Below are 17393 nucleotides of genomic sequence, written 5' to 3'. Positions count from 1 at the left end.
GGACAGTACAGATGTAAATGCAAGTCTAGAAAAATTGAACTGCTATTTGGCTCATATCTATTGCTGAGGGAAAAAATACAAAAAGAACTGTTAAAAATCAAATCCCAAGTTACATACAGGAAGCTTTAATTAACAAAGATCGTAAGTGAAAAGGATATGAAATACTTATAAGTTAATTCCCTGCCTCAAACTAGTTTTGCACAGATGTAGTTCCAAGACTACTAAGATTCAGACTTCTTCAGCCTGCTATTATATAAATACAAAGTGCTGTACAAAACACTTGCACCATACAGTAACAGCAAAAAGATTTGTACCATTTCTTCTGGCTTTATTCATCCATCTGAGAATAAAACTATTATTTTTGTAAGAGAAAAGGCATCATAATTTAAGCTTCAGCATAAATGAAGTATGGAAACATCTTTATACATTAAACACTTGTTAAGTAATCAACAACATTATTGTAGCTCTGATCCCTGTTCCTAGCATGGGTAATTATTGAAGTGTAAGAACCACAGGCAGGGAGAAGCAAAAAAGCATGTGGCCAGGTTAGACTTTTCACTCAGAATTCCTTCAGTGAGGAAACACACATCTTAAGATATTGATAAAGAACATCAATTTTAAAAAGGTGAAAATCAGACTGTTAGTTTAAATAAGGAAAAATGTTTCATTTACACATGGGCACTTATTCCCACACTCTGAATCACAGAGTAACAGCATATAAACTTTGACAAGTTTCTTTTTCTTATAAGCATTCTGATCTTGAATGTGAATTCTGTTTCACTGGACTCTCCTGCTTAGAACAAAAGTTATCCCAATATGCAGAATCCTCAGGTGCAACTGGAATACCAGATGCAACTAAATCTTCAAAAGTCAATAATGTGAACTGTGGTTGGTTAGGCTCCATGGAATATACCTAAGGAAAATACATATTAGTATTACATGAATCAATAAATCTCCATTTTCTTCCTCCAGTATTTCCTGTCCAGTTTGAAATACACATTGCTTACTGAAGAAGAAAGAAAATACTCCAGCTGAGACCAATGTCACTGTCCCTAATTTAGGCTATACAGTAACTAACAGAAGCATGTAACAGGCCACACAGAAAAAGCAAGTTTTTCTTTGAAACTCAGTTCAGAAAACGGAAGGAACGAGGGATAGAGAATGCTGCAAATACCACAGAATGAGTGTTTAAGTCCAGAAAAAAGGAAGAAAAAACCCACCAAACAAACAAACTGTACTTCATTCTCCAGCAGACATGATTATTTGAGATGATAGCATGAGGATTTATTCCGCTAGAGGTGTGCCTATTCATACTTTTTAACACCAGCAAACACTGGAGTTGTGCATGCTTCTGTCAAACTCATGCTACTTAACGACAAAAGTGGTCACCATCAACCCACAACTCCCAGTGTTAAATCCAGATTAAGTGCAGACTGAGATATTGGAGATGAGAGTGTTATGGTCTCTGCATTAGTTCCCATCACTTCAAGAAAAATCACATTTCAAAGAAAAAAGGTTTGGTTTTTTTGAGCATGTTACTGTGCAGCCTGCTGTATGCTATCTGCAAGTGTAATTCTGTCCAAACAGCAGGGCAAATAGTACAGCTGCATGAATCGAACATGAATATAGCTGATCCTTCTAAATTCAGCATTTGCTCAAGCAACATATTCTTAATGTTTAATACTTGATAGAATTCAGCAGGGCTACTCTGCAGTGGGGTTGTTCTGTACATCACACAAACTGACACATTTTTGATGCAGACTAAGGTCCTGTTAACTTCTCGGGGAGCGAATACTGATATCTGGTAATCACAGAATGGCTAACATTGGAAGGGAGCTCTGGAGGTCATCTGGTCTAACCCCCCTGCTCAAGCAGGGCCACCTAGAGCCAGTTGCCCAGGACCACATCCAGACGGCTTTTGAATATTGCCAAGGATAGACTCCACAACCTCCCTGGGCAATCTCGGTCACCCTCACAGTGAAAAAAAAAAAAAGGTTTCCTAACATTCAGAGGGACCCTCCTGTGTTTCAGCTTGTGCCCACTGCCTCTGGTCCTGTAAATGGATGCCAATAAAAAGAGCCTGACTCTGTCCAATTTGCACCCTCCCTTCAGGTATTTAGATACATTACTAAGATCCCCCCGAGCTTTCTCTTCTCCAGGCTGAACAGTCCCAGCTCTCTCAGCTTTTCCTCACAGGAGAAATGTTCCAGTCCCTTCATATTTGTGGCCCTTCGCTGGACTCTCTCCAGTATGTCCATGTCTCTCTTATACTGAGTAGCCTAGCACCAGACCCAGCACTCCAGATGTGGCCTCACCAGGGCTGAGTAAAGGGGAAGGATCACCTCCCTTGACTTGCTGCCAATACTTTGTCTAATGCAGCCCAGGATACCATTCACCTTCTTTGCTGCAAGGGCCCATTGCTGGTTCATGTTGAATCTGGTGTCCACCAGGACCCCCAATGCCTTTTCTGCCAAGCTGCTTTCCAGCTGGGTGGCCATCTGCATATACTGGTGCCTGGGGCTGTTTCTCCCCAGGTGCAGGACTTTGCAGTTCTCTTTGTTGAGCTTCATGAGGTTCCTGTTAGCCCACTTCTCCAGACTGTCGAGGTCTCTCTGGATGGCAGCATGACTGCCTGGCATGTCAGCTACTCCTCCCAGTTCTGTCTCACCAGCAAACCTACTGAGGTTAACTGCCCCATCATCCAGATCATTAGTGATGATGCCATCCAGATCATTAGTGATGATGTTAAACGGGACTGGACCCAGTTTTGACCCCTGGGGTACACCACTAGTTACTGGCCTCCAACCAGACTTCATGCCACTGATCACCACACTCTGGGCCCAACTGTTCAGCCAGTTTTCAGTGCACCTCACTCCCTGCTTATCCAGTACATACATCAACAGTTTCTCTAGGAGGATCTTATGAGAGACAGTGTCAGAAGGAGAAGGTACTGAAGTCCAGGTAGACAATATCCACTGCTCTCACCTCATCTACCAGGCCAGTCATTTCATTGTAGAAGTTTACCAAGTTGGTCAAGCATGACTTTCTCTTGGTGAAGCTATGCTGACTAGTCCAAATGATTTCCTTGTCCTTGATGTGCCTGGAAGTGGCTTCCAGAATTAGCTGCTCCACCACCTTTTCAGAGATTGAGGTGAAGATGACAGGCCTGTAATTCCCTGGGTCCTCCTTGAAGATAAGAGTGACATTTGCTCCAGTCTGCAGGCACTTTTCCCAGTCACCATGATCAACCAAAGATTATTGGGAGTGGCCTGGCAATGACATCTGCCAGCTCGCTCAGCACTGTGGGTGCATCCCATAAGGGCTCATTGACTTATGTACGTCCAGTTTGCTTATGTATTCCCTGACCTGATCCTCATCCACCAAGGGTACATCTTCCTTGCTCCTTCCCCTCTGGTCTCCAGGACCTGGGATTCCTGAAGGCCAGTCCTGCTAATAAAGACTGAAGCAAAGGCAGCATTCAGTACCTCAGCCTCTTCCATGGCCTGTGTACTCAGGGCCTCTCTCTCATTGAGCAAAGGGCCCACATCTTCCCTAATCTTCCCTTTGTCTCCTATGCACTTATAGAAGCGCTTCTTGTTGCCTTGGACATCCCTGGCCAGATTCAACTCCATTTGGGCTTCAGCTTTCCTAACTTCATCCCCAGATATTCACACAATGTTTCTGTATTCCACCCAGGTTACCCATCCTTGCTTCCACCCTCTGTATGCTTCCTTTTTGTGTTTGAGTTTGGCTAGGAGCTCTTTGTTCATCCACACAGGCCTCTGGCATTTTTGCCTGACTTCATATTCATTGGGATGGAACTCTCTTGAGCTTGGAGGAGGTGATCCTTGAATATTCAAGCAGCTTTCTTAGACCCCGCTTCCTGTGAGTCTTTATCATAGAATCATTTAGGCTAGAAAGGACCTTTAAGATCATCGAGTCCAACTGTAAACCTAACACTGCCAAGTCCACCACTAAACCATGTCCCTAAGCACCACGTCTACACGTCTTTTAAATACCTCCAGGGATGGTGACTCCACCACTTCCCTGGGCAGCCTGTTCCAATGCTTGACAACCCTTTCGGTGAAGAAATTTTTCCTAATATCCAATCTAAACCTCCCTTGGCACAACCTGAGGCCATTTCCTCTTGTCCTATCGCTTGTTACCTGGGAGAAGAGACTGACCCCCACCTCACTACAATCTCCTTTCAGGTAGCTGTAGAGAGTAATAACGTCTCCCCTCAGCCTCCTTTTCTCCAGGCTAAACAAACCCCAGTTCCCTCAGCCGCTCCTCATAACACTTGTGCTCTAGACCTTTCACCAGATTCTTTGCTGTCCTTTGGACATGCTCTAGCACCTTATCCCACAGGACTCTTCCAAGCAGATCTTTTAGGAGGCCAAAGTCTGCTCTTCTCAAGTCCAGGGTTATGAACCCTCCTCCCTGCCCCCAATATCCTGAACTCCACCATCTCATGCTCACTGCAGCCAAGGCTGCCTTTGACCTTCACATCCCTGACAAGCCCCTCCTTGTTGGTGAGTAGGAGGTCTAGCAGAGCACCTTTCCTCATCAGCTCCTCTATCACTTGGAGAAGGAATTTGTCATTGACGGACTCCAGGAACCTCCTGGATTGCTTATGTCCTGCTGTGTTGTCCCTCTAGCAGGTATTGGGGTGGTTGAAGTCCCCCATGATGACCAGGGCCTGTGAACATGAGGCTGCTCCTATCTGTCTGTAGAGGGCCTCATCCACTTGTTCTTTCTGGTCAGGTGGCATATAGCAGACAGTCACTATAAAGTCACCTTGACCTGTCCTCTCTAATCCTAACCCATAAACTCTCAGCTGGCTCCTCATCCATCCCCAGGCACAGCTCCATGCACTCTAGCTGCTCTCTCACATAAATGGCAACTCCCCCTCTGCATCTTCCCAGGCTATCTTTCCTAAAGACCCTGTACCCCTTGATCGCAACACTCCAGCCATGGGAGGCATCCCACCACGTCTCCATGATCCCAACAAGATTGTAGCCCTGCAACTGCACACAGATCTCTAACTCATGATGTTTATTCCCTATACTGTGTGCACTAGTGTACAGGCACTTTAGAGAGGCACCCCAGCACGCTTAGTTCCTGGAGAGGGTTTGGGGGATTTGTCCGTAATGGTGCCTTGTAGGCACTTGCTTGCTTACATGCAAGTGCTGGAGGTGACTCCACCTAAGGCCCATTCTGTTGATTTTGTTATGCCTTCCTGTCACATTAATGAAGGCAGGTCAGTAAATAGGTAAAAGAGCAAAAATGTATATTCGCCGTTTCAGTATTTGAGCAGTAAGCTACTGTTAGGAATAAACGGAGAGACAAAAAAATGGTTTGTGTTTGTTGTAACAGCACAGCAAAACTCAAAGTTGTCCAATGCAGACTGAAAGCAAGTTAATTGAGCTGCCTGTCACTTTATAACCTCACACAAGTGACGTGGCATTAAGACATTCCTGTTCATCTGGCATTTTGGAGATGAGGTAAAGCTGCAGGAACTGCGCCTAGAGCCATGCAAGTGACATCACAGATGCATACCAAATATGAACTAAGCCTCAGAGGTGGTAGATTGTTAATAGATCTAGTTTGAACTTCAGCACATGCTTGTCTGAAGACAAGTGTGCTCTGACTGAATTCATCACAAGTCCTGTGGAATTTAGCAAGTGATAGACGAAAAGATATTTTATAGCCCACATAGGAATTATAAAGAATTATAAACTCAGCCATCTTTTGTTGAGACCTGCCTCAGATAACTGTCTAGATCTAGGTAAGAGCGCAGATAAATGTTCTGTCTCTTCAAGCATATAGCAATCACTCGCAGACATTTTGTTAAAATTCTTGACACTAGAGAATTTAATTTATAGTACTTTAAAGTAACAATTGGTCTTTCCTGTGACTTGTAGGTACTTGCTATCAGGTTGGGAAGAAAGCTCACTGAAAGTACATGTTCTGCAAACAGGACATAATTAATTACTCCTGTAATAGCAGAGAGGGAACAGAAACAAGCATTGACATCCTGAAGCAACTGCATGTCTACACACTCAATTTTTTTAAACTAAGATGAAGAACACCCTTTCCTCTCAACACATCTAGCAATACATAGAATCCTTTTTTACAGTTCTGCTAGAAAGAGAGAAGGCCACTTTCGTTTCCTCCACATTCCTGTTCAGAGTCCTGAAAAGGCACAATGCAATAGTACAGAAATTTTCACTTCATTTCTGTATTGGGGAGTCACAGAACGCTCACTTGTCCTACTTAAAATGACCTTTTTTCAGTGAATTGAGCTAATGAAATTTAGGTCATCATAAATTTAGTCAGTGGACAAGTATGCCTTTGAGACTTTTCCCGATTCAAAGACTTTTCATCATAACTCTTGATACCATGCCTATTCTTTCTATGATAATTTTAAGGTGTGTGACAGTGATGGTGAAGGTCAATACTTAAAAATCCTGGATTTTTGTAGAATACTTAGGTAACTGTCTTTAGAAATAATGGCCACCTCCTTTTCACCTCAGACTGACATTTATCAGTATTCCTGTAGGAAGGATGATATGCAGCCCCATTGGGAACTTAAGTATGTCCTGTCAAACAGAATGCACACATTTTCTTAAAGAATATTTGAGCACTGATTTACCACAATAAATCCTCAAAGGCAGCTTATACCTCTTTTTTTAATCTAGCCAATACTAGTTAAAAGGTCTGCCTCTCTGTGTTATCCATGAACACAGACTCAGACTTTAAGACCATGATAGATGTGTGCATGACTGCTTTCATCCATCCCTATATTAATTATTTTTTTCTCTAGTTCCTGGCAAAATCTTTTTATCTAAGTAACAGAAAACTACTAACCCATTTTCTTGTGAGCAACTAAAACACCACAGACAAACCTGGCAATTTTTCACAATTTCCTTTGCTGACTGTCTGGCTATTTTGGCTACAACTTGCCAGTCTGCCTCAAATTTGACTTTTATTGCTATTTTCATGACCCAGGTCTTTGTTAAATTACACAGAAAATCCTGAAAAGCTTTTAAGTAGCTTTGTTGCTTCTCTCAATAGAGAGATCACATGGAATGAAGACTAACACTGCTGTTCTTTCCATCTGTTGGTTGTTGTTGCTTGTCTCAAGGGTTATCTTGTCATATGGTGTTTGAGAGATGGATCTGCTCTGGGATAAATGCACTGACAGTCCCCCATTAAAATCAACTTGGTGAGATGCCGTACTAGTTTAGCAGTGTAGATTGGTTCACTGTCTCCATTTCCCTCTGTGAAAACCATCTTTCCCACATGAGTACTAGCAGGCTGTGACAACAATCACTTAATCTTCTCTTGAATGAACACACCGAATGCTATAACACATACATTCCAGATTTGACATCATCTGTTGCTGTCCTGAAACCATTTCTCCTTCCCAGACCTTTCCTGAAATAGGCACAACAGAACTAGAGGTAACAATCTGGTTAATACTGTGCTTACGATAAGCTTTCTCCTTGGTCCTACATCTGAGATAACACACTTTTAGCTACAGCATCAGACAAAGTTTATGTTCAAGTGATTAGTTACCAAGACCTGAAAACGTTTCATAATTTCTTACATCAGAATAGTTCTGTCCAAATCCCTCCTGTTTCCCAAGAGCCACAGCAACATGATGATGGTCATCTAACCGGGTTTCCTAGTAAAGATGAAAAATGGCAATGTAAATGCATTTTCTTTACTCTGTTTCCAGCAAAGGCTATATAAATGTTTAGAATACGGTTCAGAACAATAGTAGAACATCATTTAAAATACTTTAAAATAATGACATTCAAAAAGCAATAGTCCTTTCTGGTAGTTTTGTTGGAGAGCTCAAGGATGCAGATACATTAAAAAGTTAGCAGGGCTGAACTGGTTACTATAGGTTACCATCATCTCACCCATTTGTAGATATTTATATTCAAGTTTGTGACCTTAGAGCATTCCTTTACTAGTCCCTTCTAAGTCACAAGCCATATAACCCATCTTAGCTATCTGTTTTCCAATGAGATGAACTGTGAACTTCTGGGAGGTATTCTGAAAAACAACAATGTAAGTGTAAACTTAAACCAATGACTCTCTCACTCTTGGCTTCAGACAGCATGTAAGATAACAACTTCAAATTTCTGACACGGCAGTCTGAGCACTGCTCTGTGTAAATACAAATCAATTTTCCTCAAAAAAACATTTTTAGATATATAACTATATATTTAGTAATATAATCTATCTATTTAATAGTTTTGTTTAGAAGTGTTTTCCTCCAGAAAGGCTAAGAATTCATCCTAAACAATTCATTTCAGAAAAAATACATTTATATACTGTTTCTGAATAACATTTATTCTATAGTCAAGTCATAATCCTGTTTGCTGGTTTTTTTAGTATCTATAAAGGGGGCAGAAATAATGTTTTCCTTGTTTCTTTATCCAAAAATTTTCAAATAATTTCTGCACAAACTTTCTAAAACAGAAATCAAGAATAACAAGAATTTTACCTAGAAAAAATGAACAATATAGATATCATCATTAATCTGAAAATCAGCTAGTAATCTGGATATTCTCCTGGGAGGTATGACTGAACTTCCAATTTCTACTTCCTTGGGAAATACTCTAACTGCACTATATTATAATATAAAGAAAGCATCATGATGTCCTATTTCCTCTGACAGGTTGTTGGTTGCTTAGATTAAAAGGGGAAAAAAGGGAACATGTCTTCTAAAACAATGCTGTCAGTCTGCATTAGGCTTCTCTACAGTTCATCTACTATATAGGATTTTCAAAGATGTCAGTTGCAAGGATACCACTTCTGTGATTCCCAAACAGCCCTGTATATAAAAAAAAAGCGCCAAGATGCTTAGCTCAGATCTACTCAACCCAACTCAGCCAAGACAGCAGCTGCTTTAGTCATGTGTAGCAGCAGTACAACTATAAGGCTGGGTGACTTTACTGGCAAAGACGTGGGTGTCTTGGCAGATAGGTGCTGGTGTGGGAGTAGAACTGAGTTTTTACTTTGATCTCTTCAGCACCAAAACTGTGCCTAGTCGACAGATTTAGCAGTGAACTTTGTCTCTCTCACCTACTTAAAAACATCAAGCTCATATTGTTTGACCTTTCTGCAAAGCACTAGTAAGAGAACAACTATTTCAATCCTGTCTAGATTAGGAGAAATATTTAATGCACATGAGAAACACTAACAAATCTGCAGTGTAAGTGGTATTTCCCACGACTGCAAGAGCTATAGGTGTTCTTACTACGAAGTATTTTACTAGGTTTTCCGTTCCTTTACTAGGGTACAAGACTGAAAATAAGTCAAGCCTAAAGAATGCTACCTCAAGTTTGATGAAATCTAACCATTTGTACATATCATGCACATTTTATAACTTCCTCAAAAATAAAAAAAACCTACGAAAATTAGATGTTTGATCAAGTATTGCTAAACAATTTATATAGTTCTAGGCTGGCAGTGTTTTGTGTTTGTCTAGACGGAAAAATGACTACATCCAGTTTTTCATCACTTCATTTTCCCCCTTCTTTCATTTTTTGCATGTTCAAGAGGTTAAAGACTGATGAGAATAGAGGACACAGCACAGCACATTCAGCAGCGGCCTACATCTGTAGTCAGAAGTTTGCCAACAACTGTGTTACAGCTTTAAGCTAAATGCACAGAAATTTCTTGTTGTGAAGTGAACTTAGGTATTACTTCTTGTTTGTGCAACTATAAACATATTATAAAGTCTTTTACATATTGTTAATAAAATAATATTTTTGTCAGCTCAAAGCTGCACTTAACAGGCAGTGACTCTTTAGATAACAGGGACCATTCCCCTGCAGAGACCCTGCCCAATGGATAATGAATTCAGAAGGTTCTGACTCATTTACTTCACGTATCCTCTGTGATCACAAAAGAGTTTTCAGCATCTTACAATAAAACATAACAAACTATGCCCTTCATCTTATCTTTGCTGCTTCAGAGAAATGTAAATCCAAAACAAATACAGAAGGGAAGGAGATTTTTTCTGGCCCCTACTAGTGGCCAGCAAAAACCTTAAGGTATGGAGTTAATGAAACATACTGAAACCATAAAAACCAGCAAATCAGCTTGCTTCCCTGTTCATCTGGAGATATTGCTACACCACCTCATAAAATAAATCCAACTTCTTAAATGGAAATAGATGATTAAACAAAAAGAGAAAGAGGACAACCGTACAGGAATTCCTCTGAGGTAAAGGAGGAATTCCTTTACCTTTGTTTTGTTAAGATTCCTCTCTATAAACCAGAAAACATATAATGGATCAAAATTTGGTTTTGTTTTTCTCTGCACAGAACCAAAGTGTTACTAGAGCTGTTTAAGCTACAGGCACACTGAGACTTACAATGACCTCATTTCAAAGGCTCAGCAGAATGATGTGTCTGGGATTCAAATCGTTCTGGATTCACTCAACAACAGACAGATCACAAGGAAACTGTACCTTCCCAACCAGCAGAACTGACTGCTGTGTGAATCCAGTTGGATTAGCTAGTCTTAGAAGTAAAAGATTTCATTCCTATTTATTCCTGACAATACAAGAGGATTAACTTCTCTTACTGAGGGTGAAAGACTCCATTACAGTTGCACACCAACACCAATTACTAAATATGTTTCAAATTGACCCAGGTAATCTCAGTTTGAAATTCATATTCTGGAACCAATGTGTTTGCATATAGAGAAACCAAGCAAATATTCGTTGTGAAAAAAAGACAAACAATTATTTGTGTAGCAGCAGTGATGCCACGTGATTCTTAATCCCTGAGTGAGGTTTAGGATAAATTGGGTGCTTCCTTTATAAACTGCTTGTGTCCAAAATTGAGGTAGGGACCAAAATAGAAGTGTCTTACATCTCATTTAAGATTCTTCTTTAATAGATTCCAATAAGTGCTACCCAGCCATTCTTCCTGATTAACTGTACAAAACTGGGACCAATACGGAAAGAGTCATGAATACACTTAACATTTTGCAGATCAGTAATTAGGATTTTTTTTCCACATATCAGATCCGCTACAGTTATATTATAAACTTATGTTTATCTCTTTAAATTATAAAACTTGTCATAATTGTTATTGATCAACTTCTTCCACTTTTATTGAAATTAACTAGTACTTCATTCTCGAAGTTTATTTTCTTCAAAGGAAGTAAATGACGCATATAGAATTACTCATAATAATCATCATTGGAATAATTTCTCCATCCTAAATTAACACCCTGACACAAATACTGTATCACTCTTCACTGGGCTAGTAAACATTTAATTACTACTAAACAAATTCACCTTTTTAAAATGAGCAAAGTGTGCACTGCCTATGTGAATAAAGCATATTTAACACACATAGCAGACATATCTTAAAATTAAATTTATGTTTTTAAATGAAGTTTTACTGTATTTTTTCTCCTACTCCTTCCAAAACAGCTGGAGGGAATCTGAGTAGCAATCTCTAGAGTACTGTATGAAAACAAGTGCCTAAAGCTAAACTGATCCATCAAGATCAAACAAGAGGCTGTTTCTGAGCTACTGCCTTCTATACAACCTCAAAAATATATGAGAGGCAGAGGAGGGGAAAGACACTTCAAAAGACACCCCTTGGTAAAGGGACAGCAAACAGTCAACTGCACAAGAAGGTAGTTCATTTGGTATTTACAATGAAATAACAGAAAAAGAATTTTTTTTTGAATGTTCACAGAAAATTCTATCTCCAATACGAACAGGCTTTGCTCTTGTTGTGAACAGTTACAGGGTGTCTGAACAGTGTCAACTTTGATTTGCTCTGATTCACTAGTACTTCTCTTGACCTTTTTTTCATGACAAGTATAAGGAGGTAGATCTTTTTCTAATCTTTATGCTTTTAAGTTGTTTTTTTCATATTACAGGGTACTTTCTGAAGGAGATTTCAGAATATTTTCTGTAATTTGAATGGGTAAAATCCCCTTTATTTCTCTCTTCTGTTTTTAGTAAATTATATTCTCTTTAAAACTGAGATAAGACAATCCAAAATATGTGATAATTGGATTTTAAACAGCCTTGCTCTCTTCGATCATCTCCTATCATAAAGATATAGGCAGATCTGAAAAGTAAAAGTGAGGTCATTATATTTTTTTTATTTGATAGAAAAAGTTCACTCAATGAAACTCAGTACACAGGGAACACAAGTAAAATACTATACCAGTAATATGCAGTTTTACAGGTGATTCTTAATGACTTCTCTTGGGTGACTCTTCCAGATTTCTCAAAATTAGTGTTTTCAGTTAACAAGTTGTTCCAAGAATTTGGCTCAAGAGCAAATAATGAAACAACAAGAGACTTCTGTAAGTAAGAAAATGGGCACAAAACTAAAAGAAACTTGGGAGAAGACAAAAAAGTAAAGTAATGCTTAATTTTAGGCTGGGGATTGGTAACTGAAAAACTAATTTTTTTTTCCAATTTCATTTTAATAAATGTTGATTTTTAAATGAAATTATATCCCAATTGAGCTTGTATTTAACTGAAACTTGATAATAAATCCTTTCTTTGAAATACTACAATCTGCCTAGTTACAAGGCTGCGCTCTTGGGAAGCAGGAGGGCAAGCATGGAAGAGGAGACATTCTTCAGATGAAAATTAAATTAAGCTTCTAGAAGTAATTACTAAGTAATAAGGAAAAAAAGTCAAATAATTATAAAGCATTTAAGTAATACAGGGAGCTATCTACATCATCATCTTCAGGCTATTTTAGTCAACCAACCACAGGCATGTCATCAAAGACCAAAATTAGGTGTTCCAGAAGTCAACTGAAAGAGGCAGATGCTTCCTTGACAATGGTACACTGTTAGCATTAATACCGAAAGCATTCTATTACAAGATGTGTCACAGTCTTTCCTAAGATTCTTTTGCCAGTCTATAATTCCAACTAGTGAATTTCATGACATACTCAATTCCTAGAGAGTATGGCAATATCAGTAAGAGGGCTGATTTAGTATGCGTAGACTTTTAAAATAACACAAACCCAAACGTGTCCAGAAATGCTGAAACGAATGAACTGTGAAGAAGTCAACTTATGCCACAAGTTAAATGTTACTGGTACATTCATTCTTTTTTACTACATGCATACCGTACATGTAGTTTCTACACTACACAAAACACGTATACCGCAGAAATTTGTCATTTAGACAATCTCTACTGGAACAGTTGTCTCCAACAATGTAGATGTTTTCAAAATGCATACTGGAAACTGAATACTCTTACTGAAAAGTGCACTTGACTATTTTGTGAACACTGCAAAGTATGTATTCTTTGAATTGCTTGTCAGCTATATACCAGCTGCACAAACTTACAGCAGACCGGAACAAGGTGCCCTTTACAGACAATTTAAAAAAAATCAATGTCTTTTGCATTTCTTCCTGTCCTGGTTTCGGCTGGGATAGAGTTAACTTTCTTTTTAGTAGCTGGTACAGTGCTGTGTTTTGGATTTAGTGTGAGAATGATGTTGATTGATAACACTCTAATGTTTTAGTTGTTGCTAAGTAGCGCTTATCTTAAGCCAAGGACTTTTCAGTCTCCCATGCTCTGCCAGCAAGCAGGTGTGCAAGGAGCTGGGAGGGAGCAGAGCCGGGGCAGCTGACCTGAACTAGCCAAAGGGGTATTCCATACCATGGAACGTCATGCCCAGTATATAAACAGGGGGGAGCTGCCCGGAAGGCGCGGATCGCGGTTCGGGAACTAACTGAGCATCGGTCAGCGGGTGGTGAGCAATTGCATTGTGCATCACTGGTTTTTTTTTCTTCCCCCCCCCTTCTTTTGTTGCATTCCTTTTCATTACTATTATTATTATTTTTCATTATTACTATTGTTAGTATTATATTTTACTTTAGTTATTAAACTGTTCTTATCTCAACCCACGAGTTTTACTTTTTTTTCCTTTGCTTTCCTCCTCCTCACCCCACTGGGAGGGGGAGGGGGAAGCGGCTGCGTGGTGCTTAGTTGCTGGCTGGGGTTAAACCACGACACTTCCTTTGTTTTAAGTGGTTGAATGAAAGTGCCTCTGGGGTGTAAAGAAATGGTATTGTGATTTATTTAATCTTTTTTTAAAGCTTGGTTTCTTAGGGTAATTAAATAATTTGAGATCATTGTACAGTATCATAGAATCATTTAGGTTGGAAAAGAGTCTTAAGATCATCAAGTCCAACTGTTAACCTAACACTACCAAGCCCACCACTAAACCATGTCCCTGTCGGTTCTTTCTCTCTATACCCTTTAAACTACATTAGATGCTATTGATCATTTCCTACCAAATCTAACAGGATAGATGTTTTAGTGATAAATCTCAATAACTTTCAAGAAGGAAAAACAAACAAAAACCCCAAACCCAACACTCAGATAGAAGATTGAGCCCAAACTAGCGTTCCAGTTAAGCAAAGGCAAATTTTTTGCATCTCTCCATTCCCACAGACAGTAGCCAATCAGCACACTAACTCCAAACCCACAAAAGCACATGCTCCTACCAGGTGGTATGGACAAGAAGGAAGAAACCCAAAGTTGCTGAAGACACCTCCTCCATTTCAAACATTTAACATAAACACTAACTAAGGGGGTTAGTTAATCACTAATCCCATTCTAGACCAACTGATGAAGAACTTTAAAATCACAGACACTGTTCAGAATTCGGGTCTGAATATGCTTCAGTGAACTTCCTGCACGCCCTAGGATGAATTTCATAGAGTGCCAGAAATATACTCCAGGAACAGAAGAAATAAAAAGCCATTATAATGAATACATCTCTGAGGTGTTTTTGTGATCAAAAATACTTTAAAATGCTGTGGATTTATATCCTAAGTTTTGATTGCTATGTGTTCAATGTGGTTATACAGAATAAAGGTGTGAAGCTGCAATTAAAAAAATCTAATGTGCAATGCAACCATTGGGTGTTGAGACTGTTTGTCATTATTGAAAAAATAAATTTGAATATTTCTTACCTCAAATGTCCACTCTTCTTCTTTATCTCCATCCAGAAGCATTTTTGTCTCCTTATACACCTTTCCTATTTCCAGTTGCAATGGGGACACATTAAATTCAATTCTTTGCAAATTAAAGCCAATTCCGACTCCAATAGCCTTTAAGAAGCTTTCCTTTAAGGCCTAAAACACAGAATAAATGTATTTTATTCATACTGGCTATTTTCAAACTGTTCTATAAACATTACTTCTGAGCAGTCACTCAGAGTAGACCAAATAAATTTAAGACTTATAGTACTGTAAATGTGAGGGTAGACTGATGCGATTATCAAGAGAAAAAGTTATCAGCGTTGTTAATACCTAGCCTAACTTGCTGCATTATAATGAACATGCAACTGGAATTACAAGTGGCATATACAGATATGAACCTTTTACCTTGTTCTGGGTATGTGTTTAAAACTAGTCATAAATCCTTCTAGAAACATCAGTTGTATTATGGTTCTCAAAGCTATTCTGACATTAAAAAAATCACTAAAATATAAACCCCATTAAAATATTATCTCCACATGAACATGTAACTATAAAAAGTATACAATTTTACCATAATGAAAATAACAACAAAATATATCAAAAGAGAACGTGCAGGTTACAGCATTGCAGTCTTTAAATAGGAAAAAAAGTATTACCCAGTGCCGATGAAACATATCCAGCTGCATCCATTCATTACTCATAGACTTGATTACACCCCACTCTGTTTCAGTAAACTGTCGCTTCATGATGCAAAAGAAATTTGGAATTGAGCTACTACCTATAAATTAGAAAGAGATATTTACAGAAATTTTAATAGAGTAGTAATAATAAGCAAACGAATTACCTCATGTTATTGCTCTAGAAAAAAGTCGTAAGAAAAAAAAAAATTATGAACCAACTCTGCTCTACAGTCTGACTTTATATAGCCTCGAAGCAGTGATGCTGATGATTGTCCAGGACACAGTATGAAAAAAATCCCATTCCTATAGCAGAATTACTGCATTAAAAATGTGAAATGAAAGTCATAAATATATTATGTATTTTCAGCATTCTCTAAAAAGGAAAGTATTTAACCAGTGCTGATTTTATATTAAAAAAATTATCTTCAGCTACAAAAGTAGCATATACAGTCTTTGACATCTGACAACTTGATCTAGTAACATTTTATAAAACAGCATGTTGTTTGTCAGAATTCATCAAGCTATTCTGCCTCCTGCCCTTGGATGCTGGGATACAAAAGAAACACTTTTTTAAGCACATGTAGAAATACAATCTCCCAAGTTTATCATATGCATATTAAGTCTTTTGGATTTATTCTGCAAGAAAAATGGGGGTAGGGAGATGCCCATAATCACAGTAAGAAAGATATCAAGGGAAAAAAAAACCAAACCACCAAACCTTCAAATCCTTAGATTAAATTTAAGCCTCCTCTAAAAATAAGCACAGCTGTGTAGCACTGCAGCAGCTCTTCAGGGGCTACACCACTTTTCCCCACTAGTCTAAATTTACTTTGCAGAAGACACTACAGACTGTGTGGTTATATTGATCAATGGAATTTCTATAATACACCGGAAGCTATGGACCTCATTACATGCTTGGCTAATCACCCACAGCCTATATCATTAAACAGCATACCATGCAATCTGTCCAATAGGGCTTATAGCTGGCTAAACAGACAATGGCAGAAAGCAATCTATTTCCTTTAGTAGGGATAATAAAAATCTAGATAGAGACAATTCCATATATTGAGACAAAATTTTTCACAGGTTATGCAGTGTTCTTATTAAAAAGAAAATACTAGTCGTATTTCATCCAAAACATAGTCTCCCCTCCCAATACCACACTACTTTTAAGAACCCATCACTAAATAATTGCTTAACGAAGATGTAGATTCTAACCCTAGCTCTGCCACTGATTCTGTGAGCGACTATGGGCAAGGAACTTTCCTTCTCTACACTAATGTTCCCCATCTTAAACCAGGGATAAGGGTATTAACCCTTCTCTATAAAGTGGTTGTCTTCTATGGATATCTAAGCAACATAGAAAAACAGGTATTGGCAGCAGCAGTAATTGATCTGAATGAACTAATGTCACACTAAAGCACACATTCAGGTTTCCTGACAATTTCCAGATCATATTGCAAAGTGTAATCTGACATACACATCACATAAGACATGGCAGTGACATTTCAGAGATGCCCTCAATTTCATTTATAGACTAAAGTGAAGAAAACATCTTAAGACAGAAATTTTGTTGAGAGTTGCAGTAGTCAGCTAATGGAATGACCCAGAACAATCTAAGGACAGAACTAACTTTCTTCTCTGAAGAAAATTATGATACTGAACAAGAAAAGCAACCACAATGTCAAGTATGTTTTG

The 17393-nt window shown here is 38.7% G+C and overlaps 1 protein-coding gene across 1 annotated transcript in view; it reads right to left on the bottom strand.

Moving 5' to 3' along the window:
* Positions 1 to 303: 303 nt before the first annotated feature.
* Positions 304 to 17393, bottom strand: part of AASDHPPT (aminoadipate-semialdehyde dehydrogenase-phosphopantetheinyl transferase) — a 34848-nt gene continuing 17758 nt past the window's right edge. The window contains exons 3-6 of the mRNA XM_050914884.1: positions 15672 to 15793; positions 15007 to 15168; positions 7613 to 7690; positions 304 to 913 (exon numbers count right to left, since the gene is read on the bottom strand). Of these exons, the coding sequence (XP_050770841.1) occupies positions 743 to 913; positions 7613 to 7690; positions 15007 to 15168; positions 15672 to 15793 (533 nt within the window). The 3' untranslated portion in view covers positions 304 to 742. The remainder of the gene's footprint in view (positions 914 to 7612; positions 7691 to 15006; positions 15169 to 15671; positions 15794 to 17393) is intronic.

Source organism: Gymnogyps californianus, chromosome 1, assembly GCF_018139145.2.
Source record: "Gymnogyps californianus isolate 813 chromosome 1, ASM1813914v2, whole genome shotgun sequence".
In the NCBI taxonomy this organism is placed as follows: Eukaryota; Metazoa; Chordata; class Aves; order Accipitriformes; family Cathartidae; genus Gymnogyps; species Gymnogyps californianus.
The sequence above is the reverse complement of the archived record's forward strand: the minus strand, read 5'-3'. Positions and strand labels throughout refer to the sequence as shown.